This window comes from Diospyros lotus, chromosome 4, assembly GCF_014633365.1.
Source record: "Diospyros lotus cultivar Yz01 chromosome 4, ASM1463336v1, whole genome shotgun sequence".
Classification (NCBI taxonomy): Eukaryota; Viridiplantae; Streptophyta; class Magnoliopsida; order Ericales; family Ebenaceae; genus Diospyros; species Diospyros lotus.
This window is the reverse complement of record NC_068341.1, coordinates 20,191,922-20,210,450: the sequence shown is the minus strand read 5'-3', so window position 1 is coordinate 20,210,450 and position 18,529 is coordinate 20,191,922. Positions and strand designations below refer to the sequence as shown.

At 38.6% G+C, this 18,529-nt stretch overlaps 1 protein-coding gene across 5 annotated transcripts in view; it reads right to left on the bottom strand.

Annotated features, from left to right (window-relative positions):
• LOC127799540 (uncharacterized) overlaps nt 1-17,329 on the bottom strand; it is a 46,809-nt gene extending 29,480 nt beyond the window's left edge. For 2 of the 5 annotated variants that reach the window (XM_052333663.1, XM_052333660.1), the window contains exons 1-2: nt 16,963-17,329; nt 16,114-16,263 (exon numbers count right to left, since the gene is read on the bottom strand). Coding sequence is in view for 2 of the 5 variants with exons in the window: in XM_052333658.1 (XP_052189618.1) it covers nt 16,864-16,872 (9 nt within the window). In the remaining 3 variants the exon portion in view is untranslated. Of the gene's footprint in view, nt 1-16,113; nt 16,264-16,863; nt 16,919-16,962 lie in introns of those variants that run through there. The other 3 variants (XM_052333659.1, XM_052333662.1, XM_052333658.1) reach the window with 2 other exon arrangements.
• Between the last annotated feature and the right edge of the window lie 1,200 nt (nt 17,330-18,529).

Here is an 18,529-nt window from a genome sequence, read left to right as displayed (position 1 = left end):
AGTTTGGTTACTTCATTACTCTAGCACATCCCTTCACGGCTACTGAGGTAGCCCGAAAACTTATGGACCATGTGTTCAAGCTACATGGCGTGCCACGAGCCATCATATCCGATAGAGACAAGATTTTCACTAGCCAATTTTGGAAGACCCTACTGCATGGACTGGGAATTGGGTTACGGTTGTCATCAGCTTATCATCCGGAGACCGACGGCCAAACAGAGTGGGTGAATCAATGCCTCGAAACATACCTACGATGCCTCTGCTTTAACCGACCAAGAAGCTGGAATAGGTGGATAGCTTTGGCCCAGTGGTGGTACAACACCAATTACCATACTGCCCATAAGCGGACTCCTTTTGAAGCCCTCTTTGGACATCCACCTCCCATAATTCCGGCTATCATACATTACAGCCCTGCAGAAACTACAGCAGATCAATACTTACAAGCCAGACAAGCAACCTTGCAAGTTATTAAACAAGAGTTTACTTCAGCCCAACATCCCATGAAACAGCTAGCGGATAGGCACCGCACGGACCGCAACTTTGAGGTAGGTGCTGAAGTTTTTCTGAAAGTTAAGCGATTCCAACAACATCTGTTTACCAAGGGGCCTATATCTAAAATCAGTCCTAAGTATTATGGACCCTTCAAGATTATTGAAAAGATCGGACCAGTGGCATACCGCCTACTCCTTCTAGAGGGTGTGGGATTGCACCCAGTCTTCCATGGCTCTTTATTAAAGAAAGCGACGGGCACCACAGCCAACGTCCGCCAAGAGCTACCAGAATTCCAGGAAGATCTCATAGTTGAAGCTGAGCCTAAAGCCATACTGGAGAAACGGGTGACCTGCCCAAACTCTGTGCCACTTACACAAGTTCTAGTGCAGTGGACACATTTGCATCTGGACCACACAACTTGGGAATACCTCCCCAATCTCCTACAGCGATTTCCCCGGGTCGCTAGTCTCTTGTAATTTTTTGGGGACAAGAAATAATTCAAGGAATGGGGAGTTGTCACAGCCTAAGGGGTAAAATTGTAATTAGTCCTTCAGTTAGTTGGGTAGTTACCCGGATGTAGGAGCTACCGACTATAGAGAAGCATAGCTAGCTGCACATGGCCACTTGGCTGGCAACTTGGCCGATGTAATAACCGCTTCTCTTATAAATAATGAAGGCCACTAAGGATGAGGATCATGTGAGAATTATGCACTGATCTTTTCCCTCCACTTTCCCTCTCAAGTTCTGCCTCTATCTTTCTCTATCTCTCTCTCTCTCTCTCTCTCTCTCTCCCTCCTTCAACTCCCTTTACCGCCTAACCAGCCTTCTCTCAATTACGAGAAGGACCCTAAGCAGATCGAGGATCTGACACACTCTCTCTCAAGCTGGTGAATAGATATTTATCATTCTCAGCTTGCCTCTAATGGATTCAAACCCTTGCTTATTCATGGCTTTAGTAAGGATATCTGCCTCTTGATTCTTGTTAGGTATATAGGTTAGGCTTACCTCTCCTCTGTTTATTTCTTCCTTGACAAAATGTCGATCGATCCTTACGTGTTTCATCTGGTCATGTTGGACTGGATTGTTGACAATGCTAATGGCTAATTTGCTGTCACAATACAACATCTTTGGTGAGGATATTGGTAGCTGTAAATCTTCCATTATTCTTTCTACCCAAATCAGTTCACATATTCCTTGTGCAATGGCTCAAAACTCTGCTTCGACACTGCTTCTTGCCATTACCGATTGCTTTTTGCTCCTCCAGATTACTAAATTCCCCCATAATCTTATGCAAAACCTAGGTGTAGACCTGTTGTCCTCTATAGCACCAGCCCAATCAGCATCCACAAATTCCTTTGTTTTGGCTCTTTCTAAATAGGAGTCTTGTTCCTCATGTCCCTTTGAGGTACCTAAGTATAGGGCTGAGTAAAACATCGATTTAACCGATTAAACCGAACCGAACCGAACCGACCGGTTCGGTCAATTCGGTTATTAGTGGTGGGCAGTTCGGGTTCGGTTAGTGTTAGGCAAATTTTTCGGCTAATCGATTCGGTTCGGTTATTTGGGCAAAAATACCCGAAAAACCGAACCGACCCGAGCTACCCAATAGGCTTCATGAAAACTGACCCCGACCTGTGCGTGCTGCTACCCCCCCCCCCCCCATCCCATTCTGTCCATTCCTTTCTTCTTTCTTCTTCCTTCTTCCTTCTTGCGCATCACTCACTCTCACCCGATACCGATAGCCCGCCCGAGTCGAGAGAGACCGTCTCACCCGTTGTCAACCTTTACCTCGTCGGAGCAGCCGAACGCCTTCGTCGTCGTCGGTTTCTCCCCCACCCAACACCCAGCCAACCCCCCCCCCCACTCATCGTCGAAGCATCAACCCTAGGTCCCTAGCCCTAGGTCATTGGCCACTAACCCTGAGCTCGCCATCCGGCCATTGTCGTCAAACCCAAACGCCTTCAACTTCAAGGCTTCAAGCCCCTTCACCGTCGACTTCTTCAATCTTCCCCACCCAACAACCAACCCCCCTGGCCCCTGCACCCGACCCGATAGCCCGATACAGCGATACCCAGCCGCCGCCACCCCCCGATCGTCGAAGCATCGACCCTAGCCCTAGGTCACCGGCTAACCCTCACCTCGCCCTCACCCTCACTGTCAGACCCAAACACCTTCACCTAATAGTCCGAGACCCAGCCCACCCCCCTACCCTGTCGAACACGACAACAAACCCTAAGCCTATTTCAGTGACATCACCCTCCTCAGTCCTCACCGTCAACGTCAAGCACTCGAGGCATCAACAATCTGGTTGGTTTTGGGCTTTCGGCAACTTAGGAGTGAACAATCTTGCGAGTATCATTGTCATCGATTTGAGAAGGTAAACGATTTCAACAACTTAATCGTCGTGTGATTTTGATTGTAATGTCCGATCTGGTTGGTTTCCCTTGTTGTTTGTTTACTCTTTCGATGCTTTGACTTGGCTTTGCGAATTCGTTGTTTCTCTTTTGTGATTTGGTTCGTTGTTTCTGTTTTGTGTTTTATGTTTTGATTTCATCATTTCAAACGTGGTTCTGTTTTGTGATTTGCTGTTTGTTTAACCTATAGATACATTCCATGTAATGTACCTATTGGTTTTCTTCTGCTTTTTGCAATCAGAAGAGAAAAACCCAAAAAAGGGATAACATGACCGGGAATTGCTATTTTTAAGCATTGTTCTTTGGTTGTGACTATGACGCTACGTTTTTTTTTTCTAATATTATTGATCGTAATGTAACAAAATACTATGACTTCATTCAAAATGGCGTCAACGTCCTAATTTTGCAATGTAAGTAAATCAAATCATATAGGATTCCTATATGATTTGATTTTCTACAAGTTTGATTGGCAAACTGTAGTTTTTTAAAATGAAATTAAAGGTTGAAAGAGAATGTTACTTAATTGTTAAGATCTTACTTAAATTATCATATATGTTTTATTTATGATTGTGTTGTGTTTATTGTTTGGTTTTGTTTAAATTAGATTTGGATTTAAGACAAATTTGTTAGGTTTAACAACGACTTAGATGCCCTTTCCAACTATGTGTCATCACTCTTTAAATACAAATTAATTACTTACAATTTGTCATGAACCTAGGGTTTAGCCTAGGATTAGAATGACAATTGGAAGGAGCTGATGAATAGAATTAAGAACAGAATGCTGGAGAGGAAGAAATGGATAGAAATGGGGAAAGAATGTAAAGAGAAATGGGGGAGAGAAATAGAGAGAAAATGAGAGGAAGATTGCAGAGAGAGAATTAGGAATTCATTAATCAATTCAAGCATATTTTCTCCTCTTACAATGGGGCCTTTATATAAGCATAGTAGCTAGTTAACTAATTTCTAACAACATCCTAACAGCACCCATGTGCTTCTAACAACTTGTAAAAATATCCTAATAACCCATTAAAATCCTATTACAATAATGCCCTTTTATTATTCATTGGGTCATGACACAATTCTATTAAATTTAGATGACTAGAGAAGAAGACACCGGTCCCACCACAAACATCCCTATGAATGATGATGATAGTTCAAGGGCTACACCAATAGTATCATCAAGCCAACCTCAAGATGATAGAGGTGCAACATCACTAGGAAAGTCTAAGAGAAAAGCAATGAGATCTAGGTCAGATGTATGGGATCACTACACCAAATTTGTAAATGATAAGGGTCAGATTAAAGGAAAATGCAACTATTGTTCTAGGGAGTTCAACTGTGATCCCAAAAAAAATGGGACAACAGCTTTAAGAAATCATATGGGAACTTGTAAGAAACACTCTCATGCTATAGAATCTCATCAAATGGAATTACATTTGCAATCATCTACAACGGGGGGTGACAGAGAGAGTGGTGACAGTATTGGTGCAGCGATAAATTGGAAATTTGATCAAGTGCTCGCAAGAAAAACTTTAGGTCGTATGCTAATAGTAGATGAGTTGCCTTTCAAGTTTGTTAAGTGTGAGGGGTTGTGACACTTCGTGAATGTTATTTGTCCAAAATTTCGATTTCTTTCACGTTGGACTTTGGTCGTGATTGTTTTGAGTTATTCAATGAAGAGAGGTTGAACATGATGAATGAGTTAAAAAATTCTTGTCAAAGAGTTTGCTTAACCACTGACACGTGGACCTCCATTCAAATGATTAATTATATGTGCTTGACGGCACACTATATTGACAATACTTGGACGTTAAAGAAAAAAATCATAAACTTTTGTCCAATATGTAGTCATAAGGTTGATGCCATTGCTATGGCAATTGAGAGATGTCCGATGGGATGGAAACTCAATAGAGTTTTTACTTTGACAATGGATAATGCTAGTTCAAATGATATTGTTGTAGGTAATTTCAAGAAAAAAAATGGCAAAATGGGATGCTAGCATTATGAATGGACAATATTTGCATATGAGGTGTGTGGCTCACATAATAAATCTAATTGTACAACATGGGTTGAAAGATCTAAATGATTCAATAACAAGAGTTAGGGATGCAGTGAGATATGTTAGACAATCCCCAGCAAGATTGAAAAAATTCAAACAATATGCTGAACTGGAAAAAATTGAATAGAAGGGCTTGTTATCATTGGATGTTGCAAATAGATGGAATTCCACCTACTTGATGTTAGAAACTGCTCAAAAGTTTGAAAGGGCTTTTGAGAGATTTGATGAGGAAAATCCTTGTTTTCAGCTTGATCTTAGTACAAGTAATTGGAATAATGATTTGCATCAAGTTATTACTATAGATGGGAGACCCAAGGTAAAAGATTGGACAAAGGTCAAAATGTTTGTCAAAGTGTTGAAACATTTTTATGAGCTAACTTTGCGAGTATCGGGTAACAAATATGTCACCTCCAACACATTTTTCCATGAGCTTAATAAAATGCATTGTCTCTTACAAGGGTGGCTGGAGAGTAACGATTTTGAAATGATGGAAATGGATCTAAAAATGAAGGAAAAATTCGATAAATATTGGGGGGATCCGCACAAAACAAATCACCTAATTTACATTGTTGTGGTGCTTGATCCTAGGTACAAGTTAGAATATATGGAATACGTACTAGAAGAGATGTATCAGGGTGAGAAAGGCGCAGGTGTAGTTTTGTTGTTAAAAAATGCCCGACAAGCTTTGTACGAGGAATATAAAAAAAAGTTAGGACCTCAAGGTGATGCTGGAGAGTCATCTAGATTGTCTACTCCAATTGTTGTGGCAGATGACGAGGACGACTCAAAAAACCCATTTTTTTCTCGCTTCAAAAAGCACAAGTGTAGCAGTGGTAGTGGTTCTATAAATGTGCTTTCAAAATTGGATAAGTATTTCAGTGAAGTGTGTAAGCCTCCAAGTAAAGACTTTAACATCTTGAAATGGTGGAAAGCAAGTTGTCATCAGTTTCCTATTCTATCTTCTATGACTTGGAATGTATTGGCAATTCCAGTTTCTACTGTTGCATCCGAGTCCGCATTCAGCACTGGGGGTCGAGTACTTGATCCATTTAAGAGTTCTCTATCTCCTAAAAAGGTCGAAAGTTTGATTTGTACGCAAGATTGGCTTCGATCGTCTACCATGCCAATGAGTGTTGAAGAAGATTTGGATCATGTTGAACAACTTGAAGAAGATAAACTAAGTTGAGTTTTACTCTTTTTTTAAATTTACTTAAATTTTAGTTCAATACTTTGAAATTAACTAATTTATTTTGCGTATTGATTTTAGAATTGACAAAGATTACCTTAGACAACAATAGTAGCACGACTTCCAAATCCAATATGGAAATATAGATTTTTGAAGATCTCATGCATTTGTAAGTAATAAGTATTTATATTTTTTACTATCTAGTTTATGTTTTCAAATATCTAATTGTTTATGTTTTCAATTATTGTTTATGTTATTTTGCATTTTGGTCTGAATTATTGGATTGGATTCTTGTTTCAGCAGCACTATATCTTGGCAATGAGCTTCCAGTTTCAGGCTTCAGCACTATATCTTGGCATTGTGGTCGGAATGTCTGGTTTGGATTCTTGTTTGGCATTATATCTTTTATTTTTGTATTGCTTTAACTATGAGTGAATGCATATTGATATTTCAGCTGAATTGTGCAGCTGTGCAATGAATGAATGAATACATGGTGATGTTTTTGTTGTACTTGAGTGAATGAATGAATGCATGGTGATGTTTTTGTTGTATTGGAGTGAATGAATGAATGAATGCGGTACTGAATTGTTAATTTGTTTTGTTGTGCAGCTCTAACTATGAGTGAATGCATGGCGATGTTTTTGTTGGTGTTATCTTTATTTGCTGGAATTTTCGTTCATGAATTGGTGTTAGCCTTTGTTGGTGTTAATTTGCTGGAATTTTCCTTCATGAATCAATATCATGTGAATGTTTTTTCTAGAGTGTTATAATGTGAAACTATCTATTGAATATTTCTAGAGTGTGTCACGCAGACAATATATGAATCTGCTCCGATGCATTTGTTATTAGTTTTGTTGTGCAGCTCCTATGTATGAACTTTGCGGACACCTTTGTTGGTGTTATTAGTTTTGTTATAATCAATCTGCTCCCATGTATTTGTTAATCCAAACCTCATATTAGAAATATTTGTGTGTCATCTCCCAATCTATTGCCATGTTAGTGTCAGTGTGTCACGCGGACAATTGATGTATTCAGTTCGGTTTTTGTATTGTTTCTCGATTAAATCACTGGTTCGGTTAGTTTAAGTCAAAATCGGTTAATTCGGTTTGATTTTTGAGCTGTTTTATCGGTTCGGTTAGTTAAAACTCTAAATCGGTTATTTTGGTTAGTGTATTTAGACAGTTCGGTTCAGTTCGGTTATTTTCATATGGGCGGTTCGGTTCAGTTAGGCAAAACGGGGCAGTTCGATTCGATTATAACCGAATGCGCACCCCTACCTAAGTATATGATAAGCTACCTCTTGATGTCTTTTCTTGAGAGCATGCATGAATTGGCTTACTATGCTCACAACATATGTAATATCGTATCGGGTCTTGTAAGGGATAAGTAGATCAGTTTTCCCACCGAACGTTGATATCTGCCCTTGTCTACTGGATAATCATTCTTGCTGTCTCCTTTATTCTTCCAATTAGGCTCTAATGGTGTATTGGCTGGTTTGCACCCAAGCTTGCTCGTTTCTTTTAACAAGTCAAGTGTATATTTTCTTTGAGATATGCAGATACCAGCCTTGCTTCTGGCTACTTCCATGCCTAAAAAAATACTTTAATTCCCCCAAATCTTTTACCTCAAAAGCAGTTCTCATCTTGTTCTTTAACCATTCAATTCGAGATCATTCTTTCTTGTAATGATTATGTTGTCAACATATACAATAAGAACAATCCTCTTGCCATCTTCTTCCACCTTTGTAAACATGGTATGATCGGCCTTTCCTTGTGTATATCCCAACTGAATAATAGTATCACTAAATCTTTTGAACCAGGCCCTAGGTGATTGCTTTAGGCTATATAGTGATTTATTCATTTTGCATACTGTCACGACCTTAGGGTTTAGCTAGGGTCTAGGAAGGAAATGGGAAGAATTCGGGAGAGAAATGGAGAAGAATTGGAGAGAGATATAGTGCAGAAATCAAGAGAAATGAGGGAGAGCAAGGAAAGAACCAAAGAGAGAAAGTACGGAAGGAAAATATGAATTCATTATATTATTTCAGCCTCCATTTCTCTACATGCTATGGCCTATTTATAGGCTGTTCAACTGATAAAATATTGTAGAATAGCACCCATGTGCACTTTAACAGAATGAATAGCATCTCCTAACAAACAATTGTAGCTAATGACAGCATTGCCCCTCTAATTCCTCTTAGGTCATGACAATTCCCCCTCCTTGAAAGGTTTCTTGTCCCCAAGAAACTTATTACAACTGAGCCGATGTTTCTTCATCCAATGCCTCTCTTCACCAACTGGTTTCTTCTTCGTCTTTTCTTGTTCTTCTCACGTATTTCTCTTTGCTCTTGCTTTCTCTTTTCTTCTTTCTCAACAATAACAGTATTATGACTTGTTGCAACACCAATCTCAGCCATCCACTTCTTCCTTATTGCCATTAAAAATGGTTCTGAATGAGCTGTCAATCCTGCAACCCTATCTTTTCCAATCATAGAGATAATTTCAAACCTCTCTACAGGCAAAAATCTGTACAATACTCCCAATTCTTCTAGCTGTAATGTCACCCCTTTGTCTTGTCTTGTGTGCCCATGCCAATGACATACGTATGAGATGTTCCAAGCAAGTTGCCTGGTACAATCCTCTCTTCTTCCACCTCATCTTCTTCTTCCTCCAGATCACCCCAATGTTTGGTCTTGTTAATTGGTTCTTCCTCATAGTTGGGCTGGTCTTGTTGCAGAACCCCAGAAACATCACCATCGAGCGGACTACCATATTCCTCAGCAGGAGGTTTGCCCCAACCTCCTACTTGCTGGTCGCTAGAGTATACCCTAAGCACACTTTCAGCAAGTATTTTCTCCTGTAGAACCTCAACCTCTTCTTCAACAACTACCTTTTCTTTCTTGTCATTCAGAATTCCCTTATTCAGTTCAGGTTTTTCCTCATTCTTTGCAGCTACTATTCCCATTGTTATGACCTTGTAAATCTCATACTTTGCATCAGCTGCATGTACACCATCTTCCTTTTCCACTACTACTTCATAAGCTTCTTAAACTACCTCAGCAATCTTAGAAGCTCCGTTAATAACATAGGTTTTGGTCCTTTCTCCAAACCGGTTACACAAGTCGATCACAAACTGTGGTCAGCTCAATTCCACCCTTCCCCAACTCCAATTTTGGAACCAAACATATGGAATTCCACTCATATTAGCTGCAACCATTTTTACCTTCTCCCTTTCAGTTACTCGGTATTGATAGAACACTCGTTCACACTGCCTGATCCACCATTTAGGCCTATCTCTTTCAAATGCGGGAATGTCCATCCGCAAGCCCGGGGGTGTGGAGTGAGTTTTCCCAACTCTTTGTCCCAAGTTTTCCTCCTTTGCATCATCCATTCCTAATCTTAGGGACACATCCGCCTTAGGAATTCCTCCAATCTGCTGGCTGCTTTTAATATAACCTTTAGGCTGTAGTGCATGCTTTTCGTTGCAACTCTCATCTCCAATCTGACTTAAGTAGGCAGAATATTCTTTTGAAAAACATTCAGCTAAAATACTAACCTAGATTTTGTATGAAAATAGGATCAAAAAATCATCCAGCTGTCTACTAAGGTCCTTGATTCCTTTTCTTGTTGCAGCACATAGTCCTTCGGCCATCTCCTCAGTTGAATTCCTTAAAAATTCACCACTACAATAGCCTCTTGATCAGCTTCCAAGGACCACTCCGAAAACTTATTCCAGTACTCAAATTCAACAACCTTAGATTCACAAAAGGCTAGATCTGAATCAGCCTTTAGTTGCTGTTGATGGCCTCCAAATCAATTACCCTTCAAACAACCTGCTAGCTCTGGATAATTTCAGAAGAAAACCTGTTCTAATCAGCTTCGGAAATATGTTCGCAACTTCTGAAACCAACACTTCCGCTGCGCAACTCTAAAACCACAACTTCTGATGCGCAATTACTTTCGAAACTTTGATTGAATCTGTTCGACCTCCAAATTCACCGAAATTTAGTCACTGAAATAGCTTCAATAAATCGTCAAGACCTACTGATAATCGATCGCTTCCAAATCCGCAACCTTAGCAACTTCAAGTTCAGCTAGTCTAAATTCAATGGAACCTAAATTCAGCAACCTACTCCGCCTCAATCATTGCTTCGCCTCGACTGCAACTGATCACTGCTAAGATTGCTTTGGGAGCTACCTGACTCACAGCCGAGGAACGATCGACTCTATTACAGTACTTCAAGGTCGCCTCTAGATCTCAAACAAAAATCACCGTTGGAAATTAATAACAAAGAAGTATCATTCCGCTCGTTGGAATTCCGCTAGATTGCTGAAATTCACCCCTGGACCATTTCTGATCGCACCTTCTTTCACGACTCGAACACATGCACGCCTTCCTTAATCGATCAATACCTCCTAGATTTTCAAGCCGAGAGGCAATTCTCCATCGGAATCGCTAGAACTGAATTGGCCTGAGCTCAATTCGTTCCAAGTTCTACAGCAATTGCCAATTGCTGGAGTTGCTTGCAACTGCTCGCGATTGCTACAAATGCACAATTGTCCGAGCCTTGCTTGTTCACTTCCGTCTCCAATCAATGGCTCTGAATTCACCTTCCAAATTCAGGCTGATCGCTCCAATCTGTTTCTCAATCTGAATTCCGCTTCACCTCCGAAACTTGATTGAATATGTTCGATGCCCAGATTCACCTCACTAATCTACTGAGATCTGTTTTGCCTCAATTAATTGGATTAGCTCTGCCTCAATACGTTTCTGCTGGAATCTAGTTAGAAATAACCTGGAACTTGCCTCCCTCAGCTTCCAAAGAACCAAGCAAGCCAAGCAAATCCGCTTCACTAGGATCACTTCTGATCAGCAGTTCGCTGATGTTCAACAATCACACAGAGATTGTTTCCTGCAATTGCCTTCCAAGTTTCAAACACAATTTACCAGACTTCGCAGTCAAAATCAACTCCATTTCAATTCGCCCAGGCCTGCGTCCACTTCGTACCCAATCACCGACCCAAATTTGTCCAAATTAACCTGAAATTTGGAATCATCTTGGTTCCGTTCAGACTCATATTTGGATCTGCTTCAATTCGCTCTTCTTGAATCGCAGACTCACGCCTGGAATTGCCTGCTTCCAAAAAATCCCTTCCGATAATTACCGTCGGAATTATAGCCGAGTTTAGCCTGGCTCTATTCGGTTCCAATCTGCCTTCAAGTCCTTCAAACTCTAATGGAACAAATGCTCGTAATCATCAGTCACAACCTAGAATCAATTGGCTCTGTTTTACTTCTCAATTTCAAACCAAGTTGATACGAATTTACCAAAATCACAGTCGAGGAAGGACCAACTCTGATACCAAATGTCCCGACCCTAGGGTTTAGGAAGGAAATGGGAAGAATTTGGGAGAGAAACGGAGAAGAATTAGAGAGAGATATAGTGCAGAAATCAAGAGAAATGAGGGAGAGCAAGGAAAGAACCAGAGAGAGAAAGTATGGAGGGAAAATATGAATTCATTATATTTTTCAGCCTCCATTTCTCCACATGCTATGGCCTATTTATAGGTTGTTCAACTGATAGAATATTGTAGAACAACACCCATGTGCACTTTAACAGAATGAATAGCATCTCTTAACAAACAATTGTAACTAATGACAGCATTGCCCCTCTAATTCCTCTTGGGTCATGACACATCTCTTCCCTCTTGTGTCTTCTTTCTCAAAATCGAGGGGAATCCTCATATAGATCTCATCTTCCAACTCTCCATGTAGGAATGCATTCTTGATGTCCAGCTGGTGCAACTTCCAATCTAGGTTAACAGATACTGAAATCAACACTCGAATAGAGTTTAGTTTGGCAACGGAAGCAAATGTCTCCTCATAATCGAGTCCTTGGGTTTGGGTAAACCCTTGGGCTACTAATCTTGCCTTGTACCTATCAATAATCCCATTTGAGTGGTATTTGATTGTGAACACCCATTTGCTTCCCACAACCTTTTTTCCAACCGATAAATCTACTATATTCCATGTGTTATTAGTCTCCAAGGCTTGCATCTCATTCATCACTACTTCCTTCCACCTCTCATCTTACAATACATGATTCATGTCTTTGGGAATAACCACTTCCTCTATACTCATGCTGAATGCTTTGAATTGCGGAGAGAGTTTAGAGTATCCCACATAGTTAGCAATCAGATGCTGTGTACATGACCTTACTCCCTTCCGCATGGCTATAGGAACATCAAGAAGAAGATCATCCTCCTCATTAGAAGTAGCCTCGGCCTCCTGTATACTGTCAGCACTTTCTATTTCTGAACCAACTTTTGGATCAGATATTGGATTTGACTGAGGCTCACAGGCCTTCTAGAATATACAAAGAGTGGTTTATCCAAGGCTGGATGCTTTTGAATCCGGTCTGCTTGATCTCCCCCTGAATTAGACACTGAACTGGGATTTGGAAAACACAGTTCAGGGGCTGATTCAATGATAGAAGAGGATTTAAGACTTTGGAACTGGTAAGGAGGGAAAAGAGAGTCTCATTATTCTGCTCAAGTTGTGCTTGAATCAGAATGAGAGATAGAAAAAAAAAGATTGGTCTTTAAGAAAGGAGACATCACACGACACTATAAACCGTTTCGTAGATGGAATATAGCATTTATAACCTTGTTGAGTAGGAGAGTACCCAACAAACACACATTTAAGGGCCTTAGGATCAAGCTTGGATTGAGAAATTGAGTGGCTGTGAACAAATACAGTACACCCGAAAATTTTTGGTGGGAGAGAGTTTAAGGCACATTTGTAGTGAGGAAAGGAATCAAGGAGAACACTTAAAGGTGTTCTAAAAGAAAGGACTTTGGACGGAAGCCTATTAATGAGGCAAGAAGATGTGAGAACAGCCTCCCCCCAATAGACATTAGGGATTGAATTAGTGAATAGCAGTGCTCTAGCAGTTTCATGGAGATGCCGGTTCTTTCGTTCTGCCACACCATTCTATTGAGGATTATAGGGGCATAAAGTTTGATGGATAATTCCATGGTTAGTTAGGTAATTGGTATATTCATTGAAAAAATATTCTCTACCATTATCGAAACGTGACACATGGATAGAGGACTGGAAAACATTCCGAACCATTTGATGAAACTGTTTGAATGTAGCGTAAGCTTCAGATTTATCTTTCATCAAGAATACCCAACTAACCCTTGTGTGGTCATCAATGAAAGTGATAAACCACCTGGTGTTTGTTAAATTAGATGTTCTTGCAGGTCCCCAAATATCACTATGAATCAAGTAGAATGGTTTTGTTGGCTTATATGCATGAGAAGGATAAGCAATTCTAGTTTGTTTAGCAAGGATACACTGCTCACAATGAAGAGAATGATTGCTTTTATTGATGAAAAGAGAGGGACAAAATCTTGAGATAATGAAAACTAGGGTTCCTTAAACGCTTATGCCATAGCATAAGTGCAGAATCTGAAATAGTAGACAAAGAGGTTGTTGGTTGGGAGCTAGATCTAGTAGACTGACCATTCTTTGTAACATAGTAAAGGCCTTCTGTTTTCTCAACATTGCCAATCATCTTCCCCGAAAATTGATCCTGAAATTCACAACCAGAAAAAGAAAAAATTACCACACACTGATGTTGCTTTGTCAGCTTACTTACAGACAGCAAGTTGTACTTTAGATTGGGCACAACTAACACTGATCTTAGGGTTAATCCTGCTACTTTGGCTAAGCCTTTCCCTTCAGCCACAGCTGTAGTACCATCAACCATAGAGACTAGTATTCCTCGATCAAATGATTCATAAATTGACAGCAATTGCATAGAACCAGTCATGTGGTCCAAGGCTCCTATGTCAAGTATCCAACAATCTATAGGGAACTTAAATGACATTAGTGAGTGTTTAGATGTACCTTGCTTAGCAAGAGATGCTACCGAATTAGATCCTTCACTTGTCTCTAATTTCGTTTCCTTAGTTTGGCGCAAAAGTTGTTGTAGCATCTCCAAATGTTCTGTCAATATAGTAAAATTTGTTGTTTTTCCAGCTTCTGACTCTCCTCCATAGGCTGCTTATGATCCCTTTCGTAGGTTTCTAGGCTTCCAAGTTGATGGTTTCCCGTGGATCTTCCAGCAAGTTTCCTTAGTATGATATGGCTTATGGCAATGATCACACCAAGGTTTGTCTTTCAATGGCTCACCTTTAGGTGGACCGAAAGTTCTTGGCCTCAACGTTACTAATGCTGATGACTAAGCAGATACATCAGAATTAATAACCCCTGAGGAATTGAGCATTACCTTTTCCGGCTTTCCTCTCTCCTTACTTCTGCAAACACTTCCTTTATCGTTGGGAAGGGCTTTGTTCCAAGCAATCTCCCCCTCACCTCATCAAGATCAGAGTTTAAACCATGTAAAAAATCAAAAACTCTCTCTTTTTCTATCATCTTTTCATACTTCTTTCCATCTTCAGCACACTTCCATTCAATCTCATGAAACAAATCTATTTCTTTCCATAATTCGATTAATGTATTATAATACTCAATCACCGAATTATTACCTTGTCGTGTTGTTCGGAGAGTAGAACGTAGCTGGAAGCTTTGTGCAGTATTCTCCATATCTGAGTAGATCTCCTGCACGGCTTCCCATATTTCTTGAGTTGTTTGGTAGAATAAATAAGTTATTCCAATCTTAGGCTCCATGGAGTTGACCAGCCATGCCATAACAATCGAGTTTTCAGCTTCCCATATACTATACGTTTCTGAATCAGCACTTGGCTTAGAGATCGTTCCATTGAGATATCCGATCTTACCCTTGCCGCGAATTACCAACAACACAGATTGGAACCACTCCCTAAAGTTAGTTCCATTTAGTTTATGTTGGGTGATTTGGAGAGCATGATTTTCAAGAGTGGTTGAAGGTTGAGGAACCTGAGAGACTCAAGTAACAATTGGTTGGGGGGTAGAAGTTCTACTAGCTGATGAATCTTCAGCCATATCAAGAACTTACAGAATTAAACCAACTGAAAGATAAAAACGAGAGGACCACCTTGCTACGAAACCTAATGCTCTGATACCATGATAAAATAGATGGATCGGAAGTTTCTTGACTGGAAAACTATTTCTATTAATCTTATTGAAATATAAAGGACTAATTTATACACATGATCTCCTAAGAAATCTCCTAAAATATAGGACTAGATAATTTCCTACTTTTTAGGTATAGATTACAACAACAATAATCTCTAATTTTAGAATAACTAAGGATTAGAATTTCTCTTATCTTTATCTCTTCAAACTAGTCACGATCCCTTATCTTCTCGGTTGCTTTTCCTTTATTGTCTCCAACAAACAGAAACACAAATATGCCTTTTCCGCAACTTGCTAAAAAATTAGGCTTCCAAAAATGTAGAGAAGGGCCATTTTAGGGGTATACTCTACATTGTCTACAATAAACTCACAAACCATAGTTGGTATTCAACAAGACTAAAATGAGAAATAGAAGATAAATAGCTCAATCAGTTAATGATTTGTGCACATTTCCTCATACTCCAAATCATAGTCACCAGGGGCAAGATACATTTCAGGTTGCGGTTGAGGTATGGAAACAAGTATGGGTTATGTTAGTATACCAACTTTGTGGTACAAAGAAAGCAAGCTTAATTGGTTCATTATTTCAAGTTGCATCACATTTTGTAGTTGTACTAGGGTCAAAATTAATTGGATTGATACTATGCTATTATAGAAGTTGGTTTGTTTTGTTTGGTTTGGTTTATAGAAGTTGCCATAATAGAAGTCAAAATTTGTTTAGTTTTGAAGTTAGTTCTATGTTTCTGTACAACTTATACAATGAACAGACATATGCAAACAAAGTTAGGTTCGAACATAATTCAAAATGCAATAGAACGTACAACAATGAGATAGACAAGTTTTCTTTTCTCTAATTATTCTGACTTTAAGTTTCTTACCTAATTTTAAATTATTTTAACTGAATTCATGCCCGGCTTGGGATCCCCATTCTTGAGGATCTGGATTGCGTTCCTTGCTATCCAGGGACACAAAACACCACAATTCAACTGAATGGTCCAGGGGGTCGATGTATTAAAAAGATAATGCATCTGACATAGTAAATAGTAATTAGTAATTAGTCTAGATCTCAAATCTATATCACAGAGCCACAAAAGCATATTCTATTATATCCTGTTCTCATGGTTTCTTACCAAATAAAAAGGAAACAACAATATGCCGAGCAATTAAGAACAGAACTTTTAAAGTTCACACTGGTGCCGGTCCTACAAGCCAAAATTTTGGCACATGCTTAGTTTGTCCTCACAGTGGCAGCCAAAATACGGATGCCCCCAAACTACTTCCAGCAATTAATGTCAAGCATATCCAGAGTTCTTGCACAAACAATCATTCTAGAGAGTTCTAAGAAATGGTAAGAAAGTACAATAAAGCAAAACATAAGTTCCCATTACAACAGTGTCGGGTTAAAGTACACTCCTAGGTTACTGAAACAATGCCCGCTACAATTTGAACTACAGAACACAAACCCAAGAGAGGTAAAGGTAAATTCACAGAAACCCAAGTTCGAAATCCATCAAATTTTTTCTTAGTTGCCAAAAAACACAAAAGGAATCCATCAATATTCACCAAAATAAAAGAAAATTAGAATAAAATCAACCGCAAACAGGAGCAAACATATATAATATACATACCCTAAACATGCTTCGATGAAGCCTAGCTTTCAGCCAATTTGAATAGCTTCTTTGTGTATGCATGCATGAAAAGCAAAGAAGGGTAAACAAAAAGCTCACCATGCCCTAATAGAAACTCCGGACCCAGAAGAAAACGGATCAGAAAAGCCGAAAAGCCTCAATGCGCACAAAGAAACAACTCAGGGGAACCCAGATTTCATGAGAAACAAATCCGTTTCTGTGGTGACAAAGAACCCGTGCAGGCGGAGAAGAAGCAGAATATGAAGGAGAAAGCTTTGCAGTTGAATGCAGTTTTAGGGGGTTTTCGGCGGTTTAAGATGAACAAGCAAAATTGTCGCTTTCTGCTATGTCGATTGATGACTAAACAAACGCCAAGCCTTCGGAACAAAAGTCGTAATTGGCTTTACTTCCATTCACTCTGTGTGCGCTTGTTGAGTGAAGAAATCGAATGAAGACCCCTACTACCTTTTTGGTTGCATCATCTTCATCTTCTAGTTCCAGTGCTAATTTTATATTTATTAAAATTACTAGATAGCAATTTAATATTAATTTTATTTGTACGTATTTTGAAATAAAATTAAAAATAGTATTTATTATAAATTCAAGTAATTAATTAACTATAAAACTGTCCTATACCTAAAAGAATTAGCTTTGAGGCTGTTTATGTATATCTTATTTTGAAAAAATAATTTTGGTATGAAAATGTTTTATATAAAAATCACTTTTTGTCTTATTTTTCTATGTTTTGCTGCACTGTAAAGATTTTTAAAAAAAATATAGAATCTATCTTTAAAACCATTAAAATGCTAGTTTGCATATACATAAAAGGTACTAAACTTTTTCTTGTGTTCTTAATTTTAGAATTACTTTTTAATTTTAGTATTTAACTTTAATTTTAATTCTAACAAAAAGGAGAGAGAGAAAAGGGACTAGTATGATAACCATGTGAACGAATATTTATCATCCTAACAATTAATATGTTAGTTATCATAATCAATTAGTTAATATATTAGTTAATCTTGTTTTGAAACATGGAAATTAAGTGTAAAATTAAATACTATAATTGATAAAGTTAAAAAGTAGTTATAAGATTGAAAACAGAGAAAGGTTGATATTTTTCTATGTGATTAACTCTTATATAAAAAATAAAAGAAGATGAATTGTCTAATTAACCCTTGTATCTTGATTTGTGAGTCAAATTGATCATTCCATTTTTAAAAACTTAAATAAGATATCGTATTTTTAGATAGCAAAACATGTTTGTCCTTACAATGGTTGTCGCACGAACACTATCTAACAATGTTTATATTATGTTAATGAAGTTAAATTTGTCCCAAGTCAAATCCTAATCTCCCAAGATCATATCTAAATCAAAACTTTAATAACATTACACATACCCTCTTGTTAAGGGTATTTACATTCAATTTAGGTGAGGTAAAATTATTCAATTATGTATAAATATTATTCTAATATATAATTACAATTTAGAGTTCCAATTGTGCTCAAATTTGGGTTGTTATGGTCTATGATCATCATTGTTATGGTCTACGTTCAGATTGTGCTAAGAGATTGGGATATAATTCATATATTGACAACTAAACCCAAATCTATTCGAATTAAGGAGATAATTTGACTACAAAAGTCATGTCCGCAAAAATAGGTTAGC